We start from the raw sequence: 22,653 nt of genomic DNA, 5'->3' as shown, positions 1-22,653 counted from the left end.
TTCTTTTCTGCCACTGGCACGCTTAGTCAAACTTACTCATAATCAAGCACACACACACACACACACACACACACACACACACACAAACAATCATACACATTCACACACACGCACACACACACACACACACACACACACACACACACACACACACACACACATAATCAAACTCACATAAAAACATATCCCTCCATCAATTTGGGTCAAGAGTCCATAGCAGTAATGTCATCTGACCCTCTCGTTGTTACTCATTCATTACGTGGGCTTAGGCATGTGTCCTGTATTTAAGTATGCTTTGTGTGTGTGTGTGTGAGAGAGTGTGTGTGTGTGTGTACATTTCACGCATGTATAAATGTGTTCTTATTTGTAAAGGTGTACTTTATTCCTTTGTGTGTGTGTGTGTGTGTGTGTGTGTGTGTGTGTGTGCCTCAGGCCTGCGTAAGGTGATGGTGCGCGCCCACAGGCAGGCGTGGTGCTGGCAGGACGAGTGGTACGGTCTGACCATCGAGGACATCCGGCAGCTGGAGCTGGAGACCCAGCTGGCGCTGGCCGCCAAGATGGCGCAGTACAGCTGCAACGAGGAAGGGGGCGCCGGAGAGGCCAAGGGCGCGGCCCCCACCCCCGACCAGCAGCCCGAGGACAAGCAGCCGATCGGCGCGGCGGAGGCCGAGGAGTCAGGGCGCGCCTCGGTGGACACGCTGCAGGCCAGAGGGGAGCTGACCAAGCAGTGGTCCACCTCCTCGCGCTCCTCACGCTCCTCAAAGAGGGGGGGTGAGTAGCACATCCCTACACCTTGGTTATCAACACACACCTCACAGTGTGTGTGTGTATGTGTATGTGTATGTGTGTGTGCGTGTGTGTGTGTGGGGGGAGCAGTGGCAGTGTCTCCGCCTCGATTTGATTCCCGTACCTGCCTTTGCAAGTCTGTGTTGCATGGGATAAAATAGTCTGCTTAAGTACCAGCCACCTTTTCCTCACTGGGACTGTCCCCCTGAACAATATCTAATCCTTTTTTATCCGATCTTAAATAAAAGCGTTTATAGATGAACAGAAGTGTCAGAACTTTGGCTGCCAGACCGTCAGAATGTCAGAGCGCAGTGCCTCATTACTTAGAATCAGTGAATAAGTGGCTTTAATTAATTGAAGTAAGTGTATAATGTTAAACTTGCCAATCCTGTATTCTCCAGGCACCACTCTTCAGCACATTTTCAGCTGGGTGTTGGGAGATAGATAGAGGAGATAGAGAATGAAGGAGGAAGGAAATGTTGAATTGCTTTCACTTTGTAATTCAGATTCAGAATCGACAGTCCAGGATAAGTAGTTTAACGAGCAAAAAGAAATATTGGCAAAAGCTGAGGCCAAAATCCATATCCAATTTTCATAGCAGTGCATCACTAGACGGCACCCTTCCAGCGCCACTTGGCATCAATGCCACAGCTAATAAATTTGCATTGCAAAGTTTTAAAATCTCAAATTGATATAACACAGTAATACAGCACGCTGCACTTGGTAACGTACATCATCGACTCTTTGCACACCTCCGCTTTCTCTGCATCAACATTTTAAATCTAAGAGTGAGGGGTTTTTTAAAAGAAGAATACAGAACTCTTAGCTCTACTTCTTTTTGCTGCTTACACCGCTGTACTCCTCTAACACCCCTCCTCCTTTCTCCTCCTCCTTTCTCCTCTCTCCTCCTCCTTTCTCCTCCTCCTTTTTCCTCCTCTTCCCACCTCCTATACCTGTTCGCCTCTATGCAGCAGGAAGTCCTTCTAGCCATAGCCTATCAGAGTGGCGCATGCAGAGTATAGCGCGAGACTCCGACGACAGCACAGACGACGAGTTCTTCGATGCCCCTGGTAATGTATCTCTATTGTCAGTCTCTCCTGCTGCCATAATGAAACTCTGGCAAATGCCCCCTGCGCTCAAATGTCTGACAACCTATTATATGGCGTATTACATGGTGTTATGCAGTGGTTCCCTGTTGGTGGAACGAGTTCAACATGCACTTAGTTTAAGTGTTTCCCTTGCATTATGGTTTGTATATTATAGTATTTAGTTATTATCTATTGATTGAATTGACATTGTAGTTTCTTATTGCTATTCTCCTTAATGTAGTGTTACCAATTTTGAAATTCGTAACTGTTAAATTTAATTGTGGTATTGTTGTTATTTGTATGTCACTTTGGACAAAAGCATATGCTTATTACCATAACCATAAACATAACCATAAAAAAACAGATTGGACAGTAGGCAGACTGCTTGTCATACATTTCTCACTTTACATACTGTAAGTCAAGAGAGACCGCAGCCATGAGCAGTCATGAGGAGTGTGTTAGTGACTCATCCCTAGCAGACTGTGTGTATACAGGATTTTTCAGCTGCATGGCATGGGTGACATGAACAAACATTTGTACAGGACTGGAAAGTCTACCCTTACAGAAATGAAATGTTTGCGGCAGACTTGCAGCAAACTTCTGGGTGATTTGTGGGACATAAATGAGTTTCCTAGAATATGTTGGCCACTAGAGGCAAACTTCCAGCAAAGGTCTAGCAACAATGATAGGTTTGCCACTAGTGGCAAATGTGGTCGCCAGTGATTTGCCATCACACTTCCAGTGAACTTCTGGTTACAAACCTAAATTGCATATGGTTATGGTTATGGTTATGGTTATGGGATTTGTCCAAACCAACATACAAATAAAAACAATGCAATAATGAATTCAACAGTGAACAATTTAAAAAGTTGATCAAACTACATTAAGGAGAACAGCAATAGTAATAGTAAACAATGTCAATTCAAGCTATAACCTTCTGAAAATAAACAATGAAAATAAAGGAGAATAGCAAATAAACAATAATGTCCATTCAGTCAATCAAATAATAACAATAACAATGGCATTGTAAGACTAAGGAGAATAGTAATAATAAATAACAGTCAGTTCAATCAACAGCCTTAAGAAAATAAACAATACCATATTATACAAACCACTACCCATAAAAAGTGCTTAATAGACTAAGTGCATGTTGAACAGATATGCCTAAAGACCCCTCTTGAAAGATGTCATGAACTACTACAGGAACGGATAGTACTGGGCAACTCATTCCACCAACATGGAACTACTGATGAAAAGAGTCTTGAATTTGACCTAGCGTTTATAACTGGTCCACACAACAGATGCTTATTAGAAGACAGCAGTGCATATGACATTGCTGCAAATTCGCTGCAGCATTGCCAAAAGTTAACCGCAGCTGTTTGCCAGAAGCCTGATTTGCATATGAAAATGTGACCTTGCCGCAATTTGCGACATCTGTTTGCCAGAAACCTGAAATTTCTGTAATGGTTTGCATTGTCCATGCTGTCTTTTTGTACCCTAAAGAGGGCTTCTCTGACAATGAGGAGAATTTCCCCAAGGAGATCACCAAGTGGAGCTCCAACGATATGATGGATAAGATTGAGACCACAGATGCTGATGAATCGCAAGGTAAACGCCATCATTCTGTACATTGGGATTTAGGCGGGTCATTGGGTACAGTAGATAGCCTTGTCCCATCTGTAAGTGCGAGGGTTTCTAACGATGGGTCAGCCTGTGTCAAAACAAAACTGAATTTGTTCCAGTTAATTCCACAGTGGGTAACTCAACCAGGCTGTACAGTAATTTCCCAAATATTAGCCACAGAGTTTATAAACTGCAGGACAGTGTATTATGCTAATTAAGAAAAAAGCAAAACAGTGTATTTACCACAAATTCGTAAATTAAATTAGTTTATAATCAATCAGAATCATATTGTGATTGTGAAGTAGATGAAAAGAGATGTATTCCCATGTACTGTATTGCTCAATCTTGTGTAATAAACAATACATTTTGTTAATAGCTACCTTTCACCCTTTTTTCCGGATAGGTGACTTGTATCCAGAACCTGGGGGTGATTTTGTTGAACCACCTAGCGTGGAGAGGGTCACTGAGGTTTGTAATATATCCATGTCAACACACACATTGGATGTTTGACTCAACCAATCAAACATCATTTTTAATGAAGATCAACCATCATTTTTAATCTTTTATGTTCCATGTTTGCATGCCATCACAGCTTTTTGAAATTTGCCTCGCCCTCCTGCAACATCTGAAAACATATCATGTTTAATCTGTCATGTCCTAAAACTTGAAGCATGTAGTAGAAAAACAATCGTCATACTGTATAAGCTCAACCTGTATTATTTTGTATGTTGAACGAAAAGGTCTTTCAATTGTACTTAAAGCAAAAAATGACTGTTCAAAGCAACATGAAGTAGAGCAGTTCAACTGAACACAAAGTACACAAAGGCGCTTTAAACAGCCAGTGGAAGGATACGTGTGTTTAAGGGGCAGCTAGGATGAGAGGAGGCCGCCTTGAAGGTCACTTGAAGGTCACTTGAAGGTCGTGTTCCCATGATGCATGAGGGATTCCTCAGGAAACTGTGGGGAGGAAGAGCCCCTGGATCCCTCACGCTCCTCAGCAGCGCTTGTTGTGTTCTCATGCTCAGACGTGGCGGTCGGCCAAGCACTGCAAACACCACAGACACCACAAACACCAGCACCACCAGCACCACCACTGTCAGTACACGATCCGTGACTGGCTGTAAATCCGTACTGCGCATGCGCATAATGACGAAATAGGAAACGTAACGATTCCTCTGTGAAATGTGTACCGCGCATGTCTTGATCGCTTGACGGCCAACAAACGGTACAACTGACGGCACGACATACCTTTATAAGCTGCACGTTATGTTAATAAATAATAATTTATTATTCAGTTCACGGCGAGTCTGTTTCGAAGGATATTTAAATTGAAAGGCTTAGCCTATTTTTACCAGTATGAAGCCGGTTTTCAACGGTTGCTGCAAACGGCAAGCACGCAGTTCAAGTCATCACTGGAGGGACCTGTGCATAACTTTGGATGAGAGAAGACTCAACGCCTGACTTAAATCTTGCGAAATTACGGTGAACTTGAGGTAAGTCTTGTAGACATTCTCTGGTCTTGTCTAGCATTTTCCTTCAAAAGCATTAGCAATTGTTCCCTTAACATTTTACAATAACTCTACATATTTCGAGCTCTATCACCAAGTTCTATCACCCATATTAAACAGAAAGAAAGAATTCAGAAATGCAGTTCAATTAACAATTATTAATTAGGACAACAACCGAAAAATATTTATCATGTCTGTGTAAAGAAGTGCAAGCTAGGGAAAATATATAGAAGTGGCACCAACTATACGGCACGAACGAAGCTAGCTGTTTAGCTCAAGGTAGCTAACATTGACTAGCTGGGGTGTTAGCTCGTTGTTTCTTTGCAGCTTGGATGCAATTTACGTGTATATTAAATTGCTCAGCCTCTGACCTGTGAAAGAAAATAAAGTGGAGCAAAAATGTTAACTGGCTTAGTTGTACTTCTATGGCACGAACGAAGCAAGCTAACTAACATTAACACTATTTACTACCTCGAGGATTCTTTGCAATTTAGCCAGGCAGAGAGGGTTAAAGCGGAGGCATGAAGGATCTTAGGTTTAGCTGCTACCCTAACGTCCGTGATATGAGGATCCCGTTGGCATTAACAGACCAGGCACATCCGAAGTTAATTACCAACAATGAGCCAAGTACGACTATCCATTTGCATAGGCATAGGCTATTCTTGGGTTTCATCAGGTCCATTTCCACAGGTGCCATGCAGTCTGCGCTGAAAGCCAAGGTGTTTGATTTAATACACCTGTGGAAAGGGACCTGATGAAACCCATGAGTAGCCTATGCAATTAACTTCAGGCGTGTTTGACTTATAAATGTCATCAGGATAGCTGTTTAGATGTGTAGATCTCGTATATGTATTGTATTTTTTTTTTCTATTTCCGTACACAGGTGTTTGTGTGTATGGCATGTCACAATCATAGATTTGTGTGTTATGTGTTAGATAATGTTTAGAAACTTTGCTCTTTGTGAACAGTTGAAATTTCCCCATATTGATGGACCCTACTTTATGCACTGTGTACAGTTATGCTGGTACACTGAACACAGGACTGAGGTGTGCTTAGAAATCAATCCTCATTTCTTTTTCTTTTTTCTTTTTGCAGGATCCTGAATTTTGTTTTTTGAGAGGAGGGCGCACCAGAGCCTTTGAGGGCATGCATTGTAACGTGAGAGGTATGTATGTATCAACTAGGGGTGTCAACAATAATCGATTCGGCGAAGCAATCGCAATGTGGGGCATGCACGATTCAGCATCGATGCGGCAAAGTGCCATAATCGATTATGTCACTATTTATTTTCTGGCCTCGAGTAGCCTACAATAAAGTTGACGTTTCAATTAATGCGGGGGGGATTTCCAGAGCAATGTTGCAATGACATGCGCCGCCTGTACAGTGTTTCCCACACATTAGTCCATGGGCCAGATGAGATGTTGGTACCACTCAAGGTGGCACTCAGGGGGGCAAAGGTTGCTTATACTTTTTGAAAACATACATGTCTGTTGTTAACATTTTCTGGAGTCACAGCTAAATTAGGGTTATCACCTGTTAAAGTTACGCTCCCCCATTGGAAAAAAAACACATTTAGACACCGGTGCATGTCTTGCCATTGGCCTTTGTTAAGTACATATTTACATAATCTATTTCATTATGGTATCATTTTGAGGGGGACAATCTGAGCTTTCATTCAAGTCCTTTTGTGAACACTTTGGACAAGTACAGCCAACCCTGGAGCTCTTCAAACTTTTAATCATATCTTAAAGGTATACTATGCAGGATTGGCGATTTCATCGCCGGTTTCGCTTTCACTTTTCGTTTTTGCTCGTTTTATGCTTGTATATTTCTCTGCAGAGCTTCCCCTACAGCTTTAGCGTGTATATTTTACAAAACTCCTCAAACGGTCTGTCTGCCGTGCCTTTTCATGAGATTTTACATGACACTTCCTGGAGTAGAGCATGGGTGCGTGCCCGAGGTCTCCTGAAGTTGCAAGTGTGGTTCTACCACTACAGACCACTAGGGTGGCCGAAAAAAAACACCGGTCGACCGGTAATGACTCATTTAATCATATATAACAGTATGGAACGAATTGATTAACTGAAAAACTTTGCATAGTTTACCTTTTAAAAATGGAGTGGGAGCATAAATGCATTGAATATGAGGCTAGTTTTTGCACTTAATGATTGGCCACTGTTTTTCTTTTTTTTTTAGCTGCAGCAGGAACTTAGGCTTTCAATGGCAAGGGCTGTTTTCCTCAGCATAATGACAGAGAAACAAACTCTGATAATGCATTGCTGACGTTAGCAATGACTACTAGCTGTTTCTATTTCCCAAACAATTCCTTAGCCTACCTTTTCAATTCAATGACCCACCTCCTCCATATGGCCAACATAACATTACTTTTCACGAACATGCATAACTTTGTTCAACTATCATGAATAGGCTATTTGAAATGTCCATTTAGCCTACAAGTAAGTTAGCCAAACTAATGAATCTGTACCTGTCCAGGAGCAAATTATCAACAGTGACGTCTGTCTTCTAATTCTTCTCCGTTTTCAGCCGTATCAATCTCCTAAATCCTTGTTTTATTTCGACATATTTCTGATTCATAACAAGGTCTTTTAGGTTCCATAACGTTAGACATTTTTTATCTGATATGTTTGTAGCGGCAGCTGTCTATGGTGGTACATAGCATAGCTGGCAACCCGGATGGCGAAATACTACTGACTTCGTGATTCGTAGATAAGTGTAGGGCGGCGCATCAAACCAAAACACAACATAACAACATCAACAGTTGAGGGCTGCAACTTCACTTTTAAATGACAGTATCTTGGCCGGACTACTGTTGTCAGTGATGTAAGTATTTGAAATTAGCATGATTTCTAAATGTCTAGTGACATATCAGGGCCATTTTATGATTAATTGAAATACATTTCCTACATACGGTTCCTTTAATACCCGAGTTAAGGCTTTGTGCAGCCTCGATATGTCTAGATAGCCTAGACATGTCTAACTTGCTTCGTAGGATACCCCACTGGTGGCGACCTAAGCCTAGACCAAGAGCAGACGTCTTGATGTCAGTGCTTAGAGGGAAAAAAAATAACGTTGCCATGCTCGGAAAACGTCAGTATTGTATGTAACATTGAGCTGAAATTTTGTGAAAACAGCCCACTGTAGCATTGTGCAAACATAGTCTTCAAGTTGCTTATTTAAAGGTACAGTCTGCATTTTAATCCTAATTCTCCATTTAGCGTCCACGCTTGTAAAACTAGTGATGTAGCCTACACAATCCTGGCGCAGTGTAAAAGCAGTTAGGGCCTACCATTTTACTTTGGGAGAGGTGTAGGCTAGGATCCACAGTGTTACTTTGACAGGAGAGGGAAATGTGTCATTTGATTCCATTTTCAACTGAAATATCAACAACCTTCAAGCTGCATACTCTTCTATCAGCATCAATATCAGAAGGTTATATCATATGATTTATTATTTTGTAAATTGGCCCAGGTGACAGGGGGCAGGCTACAGTATATAGTATCATTAAGTAGCCTAAATAGAAAATAATGTAGTCAAAATTATAACTTTATGTTGCCCATCCTTATGAGTGGACAGAATGAAAGCAATACATCTTACCCAAATAAGCTTACATTTAGTAGAATTAAACTTATTTAATTTGTTGTGCTTCTTTTCTTTTAAATTGTATGTCTACTGCAATCATATGGGGAAAGTAACTATACTGCGAATCGTTTTCTGAATCGAGAATCGTTTTTGAATCGAAAATCGATTTTGAATCGAATCGTGAGCCTGAAAATCGGAATCGAATCGAATCGTGAAATTCTCTGAATCGTGCACCCATACAGTCTAGGCTACACAGATCTGCTACAATAACATGTATAAATACTTGCATTGATTTGATGTAGATTTTTAAATAATAAAAATTTGAAAAGCATACTACACAAATTCTTACATTTTGACGTGTATCTCACCACAGCAAGCTGACAGCCCGACATGACTTACATGTTTGTGTAGGCCTGACTGTCCCGAAAATGGCAATATAAGAACCATGGTGGAGGTATACTGTGGGGCTGAGTAATTTATTGAAATATCTGGTGTGTGCCTTCCAGAAATTAATGGCCATTTTTATTTAGTGCTGAGAAATGACTTTTTGACACTTTTTGCACTCCATATTTGTGACACTAGCTGATCTGACCTGACTTGTTTGCCTGGTACATATGATGATTCTCTATAATATTTTTTAACTGCATTGCAATGAACAAAGTAAACGCAAAAAAAGTGTTTATTTGTCAAACAAATTTGGATGCAATTGCAATATGAATCTTGAATTGGATACCATACAGGAGTTTGCTAGGATCTCAAAACCGTATTATGAACGTGACTTGCCATAGAGAAACACATGATGATTTTTTTCTCTCTAGAGATTGAGATATTTAGCATTTTCATGCACACCTAGGTTTGTTTTGCACAAATTTGGAACTCTTTATACTGTATAATGATGCCTTGCACACCTGTTGAAGAGACTGATGCATCTAGAAATTACAGTATAGCCATAGTATAGGCCTCAATGACTTTCTTTCTGAGGTCCAGGCTGATTTCTTTCATCTTCAGCATGCCTGTAAAGGCAGTCCCCTGTCAGACAGGTGTTCAAGTGCCGGTAGGCCCAGGGGGTCAGGATTTGACTGATTAGCTTCGCCGATTAGCAAGGCACTTCCTCGTCGCCATTTTCCAGAAATACATCATGTCCGGTGCCGTTTTCCCATAGTTTTCCTCATGCTGATTGGTGGCTGTTCCACTCTCAGCTCATGCACGAGCTTAGTGTGGGCACGAGCTCTCCTTCTGTACCTTACGTCAATCAGTAACCTGGCACTTAATTGGCTAAGTAAAACGGCACCGGAAACAAGCCCCTTGAAACGCCATGTTGAAGCCCGAAAAAATCGTTCAATTTTGGCAATTTTCACTAGCCTAGCATTCCCATTGAAATGAATGGGGGCAGGACTTGTTCACTTTCTCCAGTTCTTATAATACCTCCATGGGTAGACCTATTCCTTGGAATCTTTAGGTAAACAGTCAATGCACATTGTAGGGAGAATTTTTGAGTAATGTTACAAAATTTCAAGGGGGCTGATAATTGAGGCCTCAACTGTATATCGCCTATTCCTCCAAGATGCTCAATACCCATAATACACCACCCCAAAACCACCAGCGCCACACTGCACACCTACGCACACCTAAAAATTATAATGAAAGATGTTGAGTCTATAATGTATGTATGTACCTGTAGATTCTTAGTGTCTGCCCTTTTGTTTTTCTAATCAGTATTAGTGTATGAATGATTGTTTTGTTGTAGTGCCATAGTAATATTATTTTAATACATTACTTTTGTCTGTCCTTTTTCTTTCTTACTTTCACTCTGATTTAACAGTTCACACCACCAGAAGATGCATTGTAACCAAGTCCACAAAGACCCCCCCCCCCCCCCCCAGTGCAAGCTGAAGGACACAAATGGCGTGACCGTTTGCATTGACGGACTCTTCTAAGAGTTGGTCGTTTTTAGGGTGTAACATGGCAACAGATCATCTTCAGTAGCCTATTATATATTTTTGGAATGCCTTTAAAGAGTAGATGTGATTTAAGCTATAATTAGTTATATTCCACCCTTCTATGTGCTTGTTAACACCATCTTTCAGTGGGACATGACCGTTTGCATTGACGGACTCTTCTAAGAGTTGGTAGTTTTTAGGGTGTAACATGGGGACAGATGATCTTGGGTAGCCTAAATCATATATGTTTTCATTGTGGGAGTACAATTAATCACCAAAAGATTCGTTTTTATACAGGTTTTAGTAAACTTTACCCAAGGGTGCCAATAATTCTAGAGGGTACTGTCGCTATTGCTGTTATTGTTAAGACAAAGTTGTACTCAACACTAAGTTATACTCAATATCGCAGTGCTTCTATATGCACAATACATTTGAATGTTAAACAGCTTGCTGTGGGTTTCACAGCCTTTTACATAGTAGCTGCTAGACTTTTGACAAGGTACTTGGCATTTGTTCATGTGAGTTCTCAAACACTGTCCACTTACCTATGTGGTGCACCCCTCAGCTTTAAGCTTGTACATCTAGTGTTTATGTTAGCTAACTGTATCTTAATGTGGTGCTATCAGAGCAAGATATTAGAAATGGCGTATGATGTACAGGGACTCGTAGTTTATTATGGTATTGCGGTCATTCGGTACAGTTACTACCATTTGCGTTGGCACCTCTGCCATACCAGAACAGTGTTTCGGTGCCCAACCAGTTATAATACATTGATGTGAATGAAGTGCATTCAAAATGAAAAATGGTCAACTCAAGGTGATTCTCTTTCACAGAAAACCTCGGAAGCCAAAGAAGTAGATGAGGGCTTGACTCAGTGACACCCAAGCGAAAAACCCATTGCAGTAATCCCTACTGGAGATGAATACACCAATAAGTTATCTAAATCATGTTTTGCCATTTTGACCTCCTACCTTATGACTCTACCACTACACATGATTTGTGGAAAGAGGCACGCACACTCTATTAAGTTCTGTTTAGTCTTAGACTTATGTGGTAATTTATATATATCACTCATGACAAAGAAGGGGGGGGTCTCTTGTAGCCTACTACAGATAGATAGATAGATAGATAGATGGATACTTCATTGATCCCCAAGGGGAAATTCAAGAGGTGAGGTGATACTGAGGTGTATTTACAGTCGGAAGTTGCAGAGCATCTTCAAAAGGATGAAAACCAATACACTCTATAACCTTGAAGGGTTTTGCCAAGATGTGTTCTACTTCGAGTATGCAATAAAATATAGTAATAAACAATAATTGAGTCCATTTTTTTGTCGACACAACAAGTTGGTTTACTTTGATATTTTTCATTAATCAATGGCTATAATAGCATTCATTTAAATGTAGCTTAGAGGTGATCATCTTTCCCATTCTGTCTGATCCAGTCAAATTATTTACATACCACTAAAAGAAAATGTTTCCCAGATCAGCTGTATTTCATGATTAAGATTTAGCATAACATTTGTGTGAATGTGTACATTTGTGCGTAGTGTGTATTTGACACTTTAAGATCATTGATTTGACGTAAAGCTAATCGTTAGCGTGAGGACATAGAGTTGTCACAGTTGCTAGCAAAGATTCTAGAATCTTTGGTTGCTAGTGTCTGGAATTCGCTTAGCAACCAGCTAAGCTGCTAACATTAGCAAGTAGCTAACTTTGTAAACACAACCCAGACCAGCGATCGACGTTTATTCGAGCTCGTAATTGCTGTCTGGGTAACCGCTATATTTCTTTTTGTTCATTTAAAACATGTACATTTAAACTATTTATACTTTATTACTCTTCTACTTTTAACGGTATGTATTAACCAGAGCCATATAGATACAATCATGCGTAGAACCGGGGCCTATTTCACAAAACCAGAGTAAGTAGATCCAAGATAAGTGACGACACACGCGGTTGACCAAGCCTGGTCAAAGTAAACATGCAAAACACGTTTCACTAATGCTGAGCGCAGATGAGTTGAGGCGGCTAGGTCAAGCCAGGTGTAAGTTATTCGGTATGTGTGCGCGTTCTCGTTTCTCCTCCAAATAACTCACGGTTGGAATAAAAAAGACGCGAAAAATAGCGTCTTGCACACAAAGTGAACAACCGCTTTTGATATAGACTAACAACGAGGTAAAGTTGTAGTTTTTTGGATGGGAATCATGATTATTTCTGTTACATAGCGGGAGTAGGTGTGGCAGACCAAGTGAATGCAAATGTACGTATGCACCCACGTGTGAGAGCTTCCTTGTCTCGGCACGCAACGTCATTAAGAAAGCGCTTTGCCACCGCAAAGATGCACACAGTATGACTATATATATCTTAATTTGTCGAATTAGTTGAAAACACCTTTGAAAAATGTCCCCTCCACTTCCAATAAACTACTAGGCTATTCATCAAACGTCCGTCAAAAAATAAGCAAACAAGGAGTATGTTATTAATTATAAGGCCACCATAATTTAAATAACATCCATATGGTATTAGGCAGACATTCTGCTGTGTTTTGCGAGTAAATGCAAGTAGCAAATAATATATAAATGGAATACAGCTCTTTGAAAAAATCGCATGGAGGTCTGATTTGAATGACATCTAGCTGAACCAATCAGATCATGCAATTACCATTAGAATTAACTTAGCTTGGCTGTTAGCCTGGTCGGGAGCAGGCTAGCTTCCAAGTATAAATTCCCATGGTAACTTATATGTGATCTCTTCTGTGAAACCAAGTCAAGGCTATGTTCATCCAGGATAACCCAGTAAGCCTGTCTAAATCCCCTATCTTGGTTTTGTGAAATACCCCCCTGATCATGCAAGTGTCGTAAACAATCGAAAAACACGGTGACCTTCTGCGCATGCGCAAGATTACGCGCATGCGCAGTACGGATTTACAGCCAGTCACGGATCGTGTACTGACAACCACCACAAACATCACAAACGCTCCTCCAGGCGCTCCTCAAAGGCCAAAGTTCACAGGCCTCCAGCTGTGAGTAACCACAGGGAGCCAAGTGCAGCTTGGGCCCGTGTCCAGTAGTAGTCGCAGCCAACCCTTTTTAAGTCTCTCCAAATCGACATGTCATCTTTAGGATTCCCTAGTTTGACAGGCACATAGAGCATAGAGTGTGTGAGCGTGGTAGTGTGTGTGACTGTGTAAACTTGTGGTTATACAGCTGTTGTGTTTTGAAATGTCTTGGATAGGCTACCCCTGAGGTTTGTTTCTCTAATCAGACGTGATGGTAGGAGTGTTTGCATGTTTGTGCGTGTATGTTTAAACTAAACTAGCTAAACACTAAGTAATCCACATTAATACATACACATGCATAAAGGGTAATACAATAAAAAAGAGTGTAAAATGTTATATACAAATAAATAAAATAAAAGAAGATAGATAATCACATAAACAAGTAAAATAGATATAGAAAAAGAAACTATTTAAGTTTATTTAAGTTAATGAGGTATGGGGCACTGGAGTCAGTTGTGAGGTGTACTGAAGAGCCCTGTCCATGGTGCTGAAGTCCCTTGGCTGCTCCTGTCAGTGCTAACAGGGAGGATACTGTACACTGGGCACAGAACTGAAGCGTTCCATTCACGCTGTGTCTGCTCTGCTGCAATAATAAGTTTCTTCTATAATCAATGAAGCTGGCTATATCAGACATGATAGTGGAGTGTACATTAGAAAAAAGTCCTCTAAAGCTGTTTTTACGCTTATGAATAGACCGGTTTAGTTGTAGACTCGGTATAGCCCGGACCTGAGGCTCAGTCTCACTGGGTTGCCTTATCCTTCATTTCCATGGACTGCTACAGTACACACATGCACTTCAGGACCTGTACATGTGCAGTTTGTGCCATGTACTGTAGATGTGTGTGTACACTCCATTTGTACTGTATACATTCTCGATGTCGTCACAGCAGCACTGCAACACATAGTGCATACCCTAAAGCACTGCAACGCATAGTGCATATTCTACATCATTGCAACACATAGTGCATACTCTACAGCACTGCCACACATAGTGCATACTCTACAGCACTGCAACACATAGTGCATATTCTACATCATTGCAACACATAGTGCATACTCTACAGCACTGCCACACATAGTGCATACTCTACATCACTGCAACACACAGTGCATACTCTACATCACTGCAACACATAGTGCATACTCAGCAGCACTGCAACACATAGTGCATACTCTACAGCACTGCAACACATAGTACATACTCGTTGAGATTTCTGGAGATTTCTGTTTCCTGAAGAACCCTTCCAAACTATTGTACAATGTAAAGCTGCATCAGTACTTGGATGTAACTTGTACATCATACAGTGTTAGTTATGCTCTCTCTAGCTCATTTCCCTTCTGATTGGACTCCATTGTGATAAAGACTTCTTGTGAGTGTCAGATGTAGTTTTTGTCTTTTACATTTATTTTTGTATCATTTTGTAGAAATCTCTTTTTTGATTTTCTTGTCATCCTTTCTCTCCATCCTTCTCCTCATCTCTCACTCTCTCGCTCCCTCTCTCTCTCTCTCCCTCTCTCTCTCTACCTCTCCCTCTCTCTCCCTCTCTCTCTCTCTTTCTCTCTCAGGACGGCTCTTCTCAGCAGTGCTTGCAGCCCTCTAAGATCCACGTGCTGGTTCTGGTCCTCCACGGCGGGAACATCCTGGACACGGGGGCCGGCGACCACACCAGCAAGCAGGGCGACCTGAACACGCTGAGCACGGCGTTCGAGACGGTCATGCGTGTCCACTACCCCGCCGCGCTGGGCCGCACCGCCCTGCGCCTCGTGCCCTGCCCGCCCGTCTGCGCCGAGGCCTTCTCTCTCGTCTCCCAGTGAGTGTCCGCGTCCGTGTCCGGTCCCCCGCCAACCCCCTAACCCAACACCCATCTCACATCACGTAAACCAGGCCACATGGGGCTCTTCTCAACCCTCTCTCCTCGGTCCTCGATCCTCGGCCCTCCGGCTCGTTCCCACTGAATTATAAAGAACACTGGATAGACTATCCCATTGTTGCCGCCCCATCATTCTTTATCTAGATCAGTGGGAACAAGACAGAGGACCGAGCAGAGAGGGTTGAGAAGAGCCCACGGTGTTTCAGCTGGTTCTCTCTGCAGTGTTTAGCAGTGTTTCTCTTCTTCTGTCATGTCATTTCTGTCTGTCTCTCTCTCTTTCTTTCTCTCTCACTCTCTCTGTCACAAATACACAAACACACTTACTCTTTTTGTCTCTTTCTCTCTCTCTCTCTCACATACACACACACACACACACACAGACACTTGCATGGACACAAACACACACACACACACACACACACACACACACACACACACATACACAGACACAGACAAACAGACACAATCTCTCTCTCTCCCTCTGTCTTTCCCTCTCTCTCTCTCCTCTATATAATATTTGAATTCTGTAAGTAAGCCCTGGTGGTTGATGTCCAGTAAGACATCACAACGTGTCTCTGTCCTCCTCCTCCAGTCTGAGTCCATACAGCTATGACGAGGGCTGCCTGTCCAACAGTCAGGACCACATCCCCCTCGCCGCACTCCCTCTGCTGGCCACCTCCGCCCCGCAGTACCAGGAGGCGGTTGCCACAGTGATCACGCGGGCCAACCAGGTGTACAGCGACTTCATCAGGTCTGCCGAAGGAGCTTCCTTTTCTGGCCAGGTGAGTTCAGGGTCGAGCGCCCAACCAGACTACAGTCTGGAACAGCAAACGATATTGATGGGATAAAGTAGCCACACATAGCCAGACGCCAATTCTTATCAGAATGTCAGTCTGGTTGCCCCATACGGCTGGTGTAAAATTGCTACTCTGTTGTCTCCATTGTCTTTAGAAAGTGAACTTGACAGAATGCAGATGCTGGTATCATTGCTAATTCTACTTAAACTTTCACAGACACACACACACACACACACACACACACATTGGTGCTTCTACAGTCCCAGACTGAAGGTGTGTGCGCCCCTCTGCTGCAGGTGTGTCTGATTGGAGACTGCGTGGGGGGTATTCTGGCGTTTGATGCGCTGTGCAGCAGCAACCTGAGTGTGTGTGAGAGCCAGAGCAGCAGCAGGCGGACCAGCATCGTCAGTGTGCAGGTGAGTGGATCTGAATACTCTACACACTGCCACACACACAGCTATACACACACATCACACAGTAGATGGACCAGCATCGTCAGTGTGCAGGTGAGTGGACCTGAATACACTACACACTGCCATGCAGCTATACACACACATCACACAGTACTGTAGATGGACCAGCATCGTCAGTGTGCAGGTGAGGGGACCTGAATACACTACACACTGCCATGCAGCTATACACACAGTAGATGGACCAGCATCGTCAGTGTGCAGGTGAGTGGACCTGAATACACTACACACTGCCATGCAGCTATACACACATACATCACACAGTAGATGGACCAGCATCGTCAGTGTGCAGGTGAGTGCATCTGAATACACTATATGCTACCATGCAGCTATACACACACATCACACAGTAGATAGACCAGCATCATCAGTGTGCAGGTGAGTGCATCTGAATGCACTACACACTGCCATGCAGTATATACACACACATCACACAGTAGATAGACCAGCATCATCAGTGTGCAGGTGAGTGCATCTGAATACACTACACACTGCCATGCAGCTATACACACATACATCACACAGTAGATGGACCAGCATCGTCAGTGTGCAGGTGAGTGGATCTGAATACACTGCACGCATCGCACAGCTACTCTACCACAGTGCCACATACTGTACAGTGCTGTGAAAAAATATCTGCTCCTTTCACAATTTGTTCTATTTTTGCATATTTGTCACACTTATATGTTTCAGATCATCCAACTAATTTTAATATAGCACAACGACAATGCGAGTAAACATAAAATGCAGCTTTTATAAGACACACAAAATATTTAATTATGTCAACCCTCACCGCTTCAAGGACACTTGTTACACTTCAGACAGGACACACTTCATAACACATGCACTTCAGCACAGCTTCTCTAACCCTTCACATGACAGCCCTGTCCACTCCCCAGTGCACACACACACACACACACACACACACACACACACACACACACACACACACACACTCTGTAACACTCCAGCATCCTTCCCTGTCTAGGACCATGACCTGCTGTCCCCGGCTCTCCTGGTGAATTCTGGGCCGTGCGGCACCACTCTGGAGGGCAGTCGGCATCTGAGCCGCAGCAACATCGACATCCCACGCTGCACCGGGGCCGAGGAACCACGGAAACAGTTGCCACGGAAACGCAGCGACTCTTCCACCTATGAGCTGGACACCATCAAACAGCACCAGGCCTTCCTGTCCAGGTCAGCTGACCACACATAGCGTACACATGCTACAAAATAGACTTACACACACCACTTAAAGGCCATAGTTCATTTTAAACACTACTTTTGATTAATGGGTACATAAAACACTCAATATATGAATATCATTTAAGAAAAAATCTCAAGATGTTGCTAAAGGACCGTTTTTGTCGTTTTTGGTATTTGATGGAATTTTAGCGTAATTCGGTTGATGATGACAGGTTGGGGACACGTTGAGCCTGCGCTTATTAATTTGAATGTATTCTATGGAAATTAACCTTGCAATACGGGCTTTAAATCTGATGTTTACTCACCCAACAAGCACAGTGAATAAATCAAGATTCACCAGATACTAGATGTCGTTACACCTAAAAGAGCCTGAGTCTAATGTGAATGTTTGTGTGCTTGTGTGTGTGTGTGTGTGTGTGTGTGTGTGTGTGTGTGTGTGTGTGTGTGTGTGTGTGTGTGTGTGTGTGTAGTCTCCACTCCAGCGTGCTGCGTAACGACCCCGGCTCCCGTCGCTCAAGCAGCAGCACCATGCTGGAGGGGGGCGCTCTGGGCAAGTTCGACTTCGAGGTGACGGACTTCTTCCTGTTCGGCTCCCCACTGGGCCTCGTCCTGGCCCTCAGGAAGACCGTGGTCCCAACGCTGGACGGTACGCACCCAAAGAGCACCGCTCACAGCTCTCTAACATAACATACAGGCTTTTAGATAGATAGATAGATAGATACTTTATTGATCCCCAAGGGGAAATTCAAGATTTTCAAGAATTTTCAAGAATTTTTCAAGAATAAATTCAAGAATTCAAGGCTTTTGGTCATTACTGTAGAGTTTGTGTCTCTAATATAGAGGCTTTTGGTCATCACTGTAGAGTTGTGTCATACAGGCTTTAGGTCATCACTGAGTTTGTGTACAGACTTTCGGTCATTACTGTAGCCATGTAGTCATTCAAATAAGTTTTAAAAAATGTTTCAAACGAGAGCCTAGGAGTTTTTCTTGTTGCCTGTCTGGAGTAGCTTTTTAACTCTGTTAGAGTCTAGCTTTAGTGTAAGTCTAGAGAGACAGCCTATAGTTTCTATGCTGGAGTAGCTTTCTAACTCTGTTAGAGTCTTAACTGTCATGCATATCTAGAAAGACTGTATGATATTCAGTAAAGCCGTATAGTCATAACTACATACTGTAGCTCAGAACCATATAGTCCATACATTAAAACCATATCATCTCTATATGGAATAACTTTCTGACCCCTGTCCACCCAACGGTCTGCATCAGTGGGCCACCTGCGGCCGGCCTGCCAGCAGGTGTACAACCTGTTCCACCCGGCCGACCCGTCGGCCTCGCGCCTGGAGCCCCTGCTGGAGAAGCGCTTCCACGTGCTGCCGCCCTTCAGCGTGCCCCGCTACCAGCGCTTCCCTCTGGGGGACGGACTCTCCGCCCTGCTGGGTGAGTCTCACCTCCGGGGCCGACGCCCGCTTGTCCGCTGTCCACTCCCCGCACGTGCCCACGTGCACCCCGTGTCTATGTCATCGTCCTTGTACTGTACCTACAAAGCAAGTCTGCCAGCCATTTTAACGGCCATTTTGTTTAGAAACATAAATGGAATTTAGAAGTGAATTGCACCTATTGCACTTATTACTTTGTTTTGCTTGTCTTCCTTTCTTGTTTTACTGATTCATTTTTTGAAAATGTTTAAACACATTTTTATTTAAATACGCATATTTATTCACAACGTGTCACCACTGCTCACATGTTTATCCCCGAAAAACATCAGCTGATCTCAACTGTCCATATACAGGGCTATCTGATGTACCACACATTCCACAGAGAGTGCGGGGAAGAAAAAAGACAATATAACATTTTCTTGTTGTTATCTTGAAGCTAAATTAAATAAAAAATAACTTAAGATAATAATAGTAATAATAATAATACATTTTATTTATATAGCGCCTTTCAAGACACCCAAGGTCGCTTATAAAGATAACTTTAGTATAAAGATGACTTTAGTAGGAGTCTGTAAAATATGTGAACTGTATGTCTGTCACTAGTGTCCTGGTGTATGTCTGACTTTTGCTCGTCGGTGCAGATTTGAACCTGTTCCTCCTGTAGCCGCTAGCCATTAGCATGTGTGTCAAGTCAGCGCATGTGTTTTTTTTTTCTCTGTTCGTTACTTGTCTTTTGTTTCTTTCTTTCTATGTCCTGCTCCCTTCACCCGCACCCATCCCCTTTGTGACACCATCACCCCCGCCCCCCAACCCCATTCCCCCTTCCACCAACCTCCACCCCCCCTCCCCGGTTGGCAGTGGAGACGATCCAGAGCAGCCCGCAGCTTTTTTTGGATGGGGTGTGTGGCGCGCCCATGCGCTGCTCCGACGCGGTCAGCGAGACCTCCATCCCCGTACCCGTGCTCAACTGGCACGCCCCGCCAGGCCCCGCTGAGTGTGTGTAGCCTCTTCTGGTTCAGTCTTCTGTCTGTGTCTATATGTGTGTGTGTGTGCGTAGGTGTGTGTAGGTGTGGATTTGAATGTGTGTGTGTGTGTGTGTAGGTGTGTGTAGGTGTGGATTTGAATGTGTGTGTGTGTGTGTGTGTGTGTGTGTAGGTGTGGATTTGAATGTGTGTGTCTGTATGTGTGTGAGAGAGATGGAGAGAAAAAAAATATCTGAAGTTTGTTGAAGTGTCAGTGTGGGTGTTTGTGTTTATCAAGTGTGTGTGTGTGTGTGTGTTTGACATTTTCAGTTATTTTGTGTGTGTGTCACCGTTTTATATGAGTTATGAGCACTTGTACTGCCAGTCTACCTGTCACTGTCCTGTTTGTCATCTCTGTGTGTATCTCCTTCTGCTTCTGTCCCTCTGTGCCCCTGTGTCCTCCACTACTGCTCTGTGTGCCGGGTGACCAATCAGTGGGGTCACCCTAAACTACACTCCACCTGTATCGTTGGATTAGGGTTAAATGACCCCTCAGGAAATAGTCCCAGCCAAGGTTCTTATTCTGTGGTGCTTGTTTGTTGTGAGTTATGTTAATGTACACAGGTGGACTTGACCTTACGAAGGACAGAATTGGTATACTTTGGTATATTGGTATACGATCGATCACAACTCGACATTCTAATCTGCTACATTTTTATATCATACACTTGTGTTATATTTACAGTAGTTTTTTAGAATATGTTTAGGTATTTACATATCTATATTTATATCAAATTTGTCTTCATTCGTCTTAAATAAGTAAAATATGATTTTACAAGAAAGCACTTGGTAGGTCTCCAATTCCATCTAGATTTTTAATCTTAATACAAGATTAATAACACTTCTTTAGATAAGCGGTTTTTACAGTGTAGGTACTTGGTTGTCGATGGGTCCTGCTTCTGTTTACTGTAGCTGTTTAGAATAGAGGCAGACAGAATAGATGTCTCAGTGCTGGTTCCTGAAGAGGCTTCAATCTCTTCAGCTCTCTGGTCAAGTCTGTCCTCCATCTTGTTTGGGCATCTGTTGTCGTGGTCCTAATATGTATGTATGTGTGTGTGTGTGTATGTATGTGTGTTTGTGTGTGTATGTGTGTGTGTGTGTGTGTGTGTGTGTGTGTGTGTGTATGTGTGTGTGTTTGTGTGTGTATGGCTCCACAGCAGACATCGTTCACAGTCACGGCGGGATGTTCCTGGAGAGCTCCCACCCCCCGTCCCCCGTGGTGCTCTGTGCCGCCCGCCCCCCGCGCCGGCCCAGCGAGGTCAGCATCTGCAGCCAGGCGTCGGGCCACGCCGACAACTACAGCGCCACCAACATGGCCAACAGTGAGTCGCACTTCACTTCATCAACATCCAAATGGCAAACTTACTGTTGCCAAAGTTATCGTTGTCAATCACCAATATATCAATGAAGATATGCAGTATCTCATGAGTGTGATGTTCAGTTTAGAGTAAGAATACTTTTAGAATAGGATGGATAGTATAGGTATTTCGATATCTGATGCTTAATTTGGTGATGTCCAGTAAGCAGGGCGTCATTTTCAGTTTAGATTAAGAATATTTTAGAGTAGAATAGATAAGTGTTAAGATATCCATATCTGGTGTCCAAGTAAACAGAGCGTGTATGCATTTAAGTTTTGTAGATGTATTTTCAGTTGAGAATAAGAATATTATTAGCCCTCAAGTACTTTAGGCATTACAGTAGTGGAGCAAAAGTGTTTTTGTCGTTTGTTAGAAACTTTTTGTGGGATAATTTGTCACACGGCAGCCCTGCTTAGCTGTGTTATGTAATAGCTAATGTTCTTGTGTGTGGGGGTGTTTTTTTCTGAACTGAAACTGAAAGATGATCACAAATATAGCAATAATATTTTCTAAATATTAATATGACTAATGACCATACTAAATCAGATGATGAGGCATACCAAGTGACAGTTGAATGTTCTGTCTGTAACACACATACTGTTGGTACTGACTCTAACTAAACTAAAGTAAACTAAATAAAATCTTGATACTGTATAATCATCTTAAAACGCAACATAATCGTGTAATGCTAACAGGCCTCATTATCCACTCTCTCTCCATTGATTTGCCCTGTAATGCTCTTCTTTTATCCTCCATCTCATAGCCCATTCATGCCAACAACACAGTCAGTCCAAAAAGCTTAGCCTTTTGACCCAGCTGGCCCTCCCGTACACTAGGCTCACCTCGCGGAGCCCTTCCCCTAAGCTCCGGCTCAAACTGCGGCCCTCTAAG

At 42.8% G+C, this 22,653-nt stretch overlaps 1 protein-coding gene and 1 long non-coding RNA gene across 2 annotated transcripts in view; both read left to right on the top strand.

Annotated features, from left to right (window-relative positions):
• Nucleotides 1-22,653, top strand: part of LOC134100722 (membrane-associated phosphatidylinositol transfer protein 2) — a 78,668-nt gene that overhangs the window by 22,441 nt on the left and 33,574 nt on the right. Inside the window, exons 6-16 of the mRNA XM_062554111.1 lie at nt 433-771; nt 1,758-1,856; nt 3,378-3,482; nt 3,901-3,965; nt 15,172-15,416; nt 16,069-16,258; nt 16,570-16,689; nt 17,732-17,940; nt 18,420-18,595; nt 19,213-19,383; nt 21,562-21,726. Of these exons, the coding sequence (XP_062410095.1) occupies nt 433-771; nt 1,758-1,856; nt 3,378-3,482; nt 3,901-3,965; nt 15,172-15,416; nt 16,069-16,258; nt 16,570-16,689; nt 17,732-17,940; nt 18,420-18,595; nt 19,213-19,383; nt 21,562-21,726 (1,884 nt within the window). The remainder of the gene's footprint in view (nt 1-432; nt 772-1,757; nt 1,857-3,377; nt 3,483-3,900; nt 3,966-15,171; nt 15,417-16,068; nt 16,259-16,569; nt 16,690-17,731; nt 17,941-18,419; nt 18,596-19,212; nt 19,384-21,561; nt 21,727-22,653) is intronic.
• Nucleotides 4,700-10,476, top strand: LOC134100723 (uncharacterized). The gene is made up of 3 exons (XR_009941305.1): nt 4,700-4,990; nt 6,101-6,170; nt 10,428-10,476. It is a non-coding gene; the product is annotated as an uncharacterized LOC134100723 (long non-coding RNA).

This window comes from Sardina pilchardus, chromosome 14 (genome assembly GCF_963854185.1).
Source record: "Sardina pilchardus chromosome 14, fSarPil1.1, whole genome shotgun sequence".
NCBI lineage: Eukaryota > Metazoa > Chordata > Actinopteri > Clupeiformes > Clupeidae > Sardina > Sardina pilchardus.
This window is presented reverse-complemented; position numbering and strand designations above follow the sequence as displayed.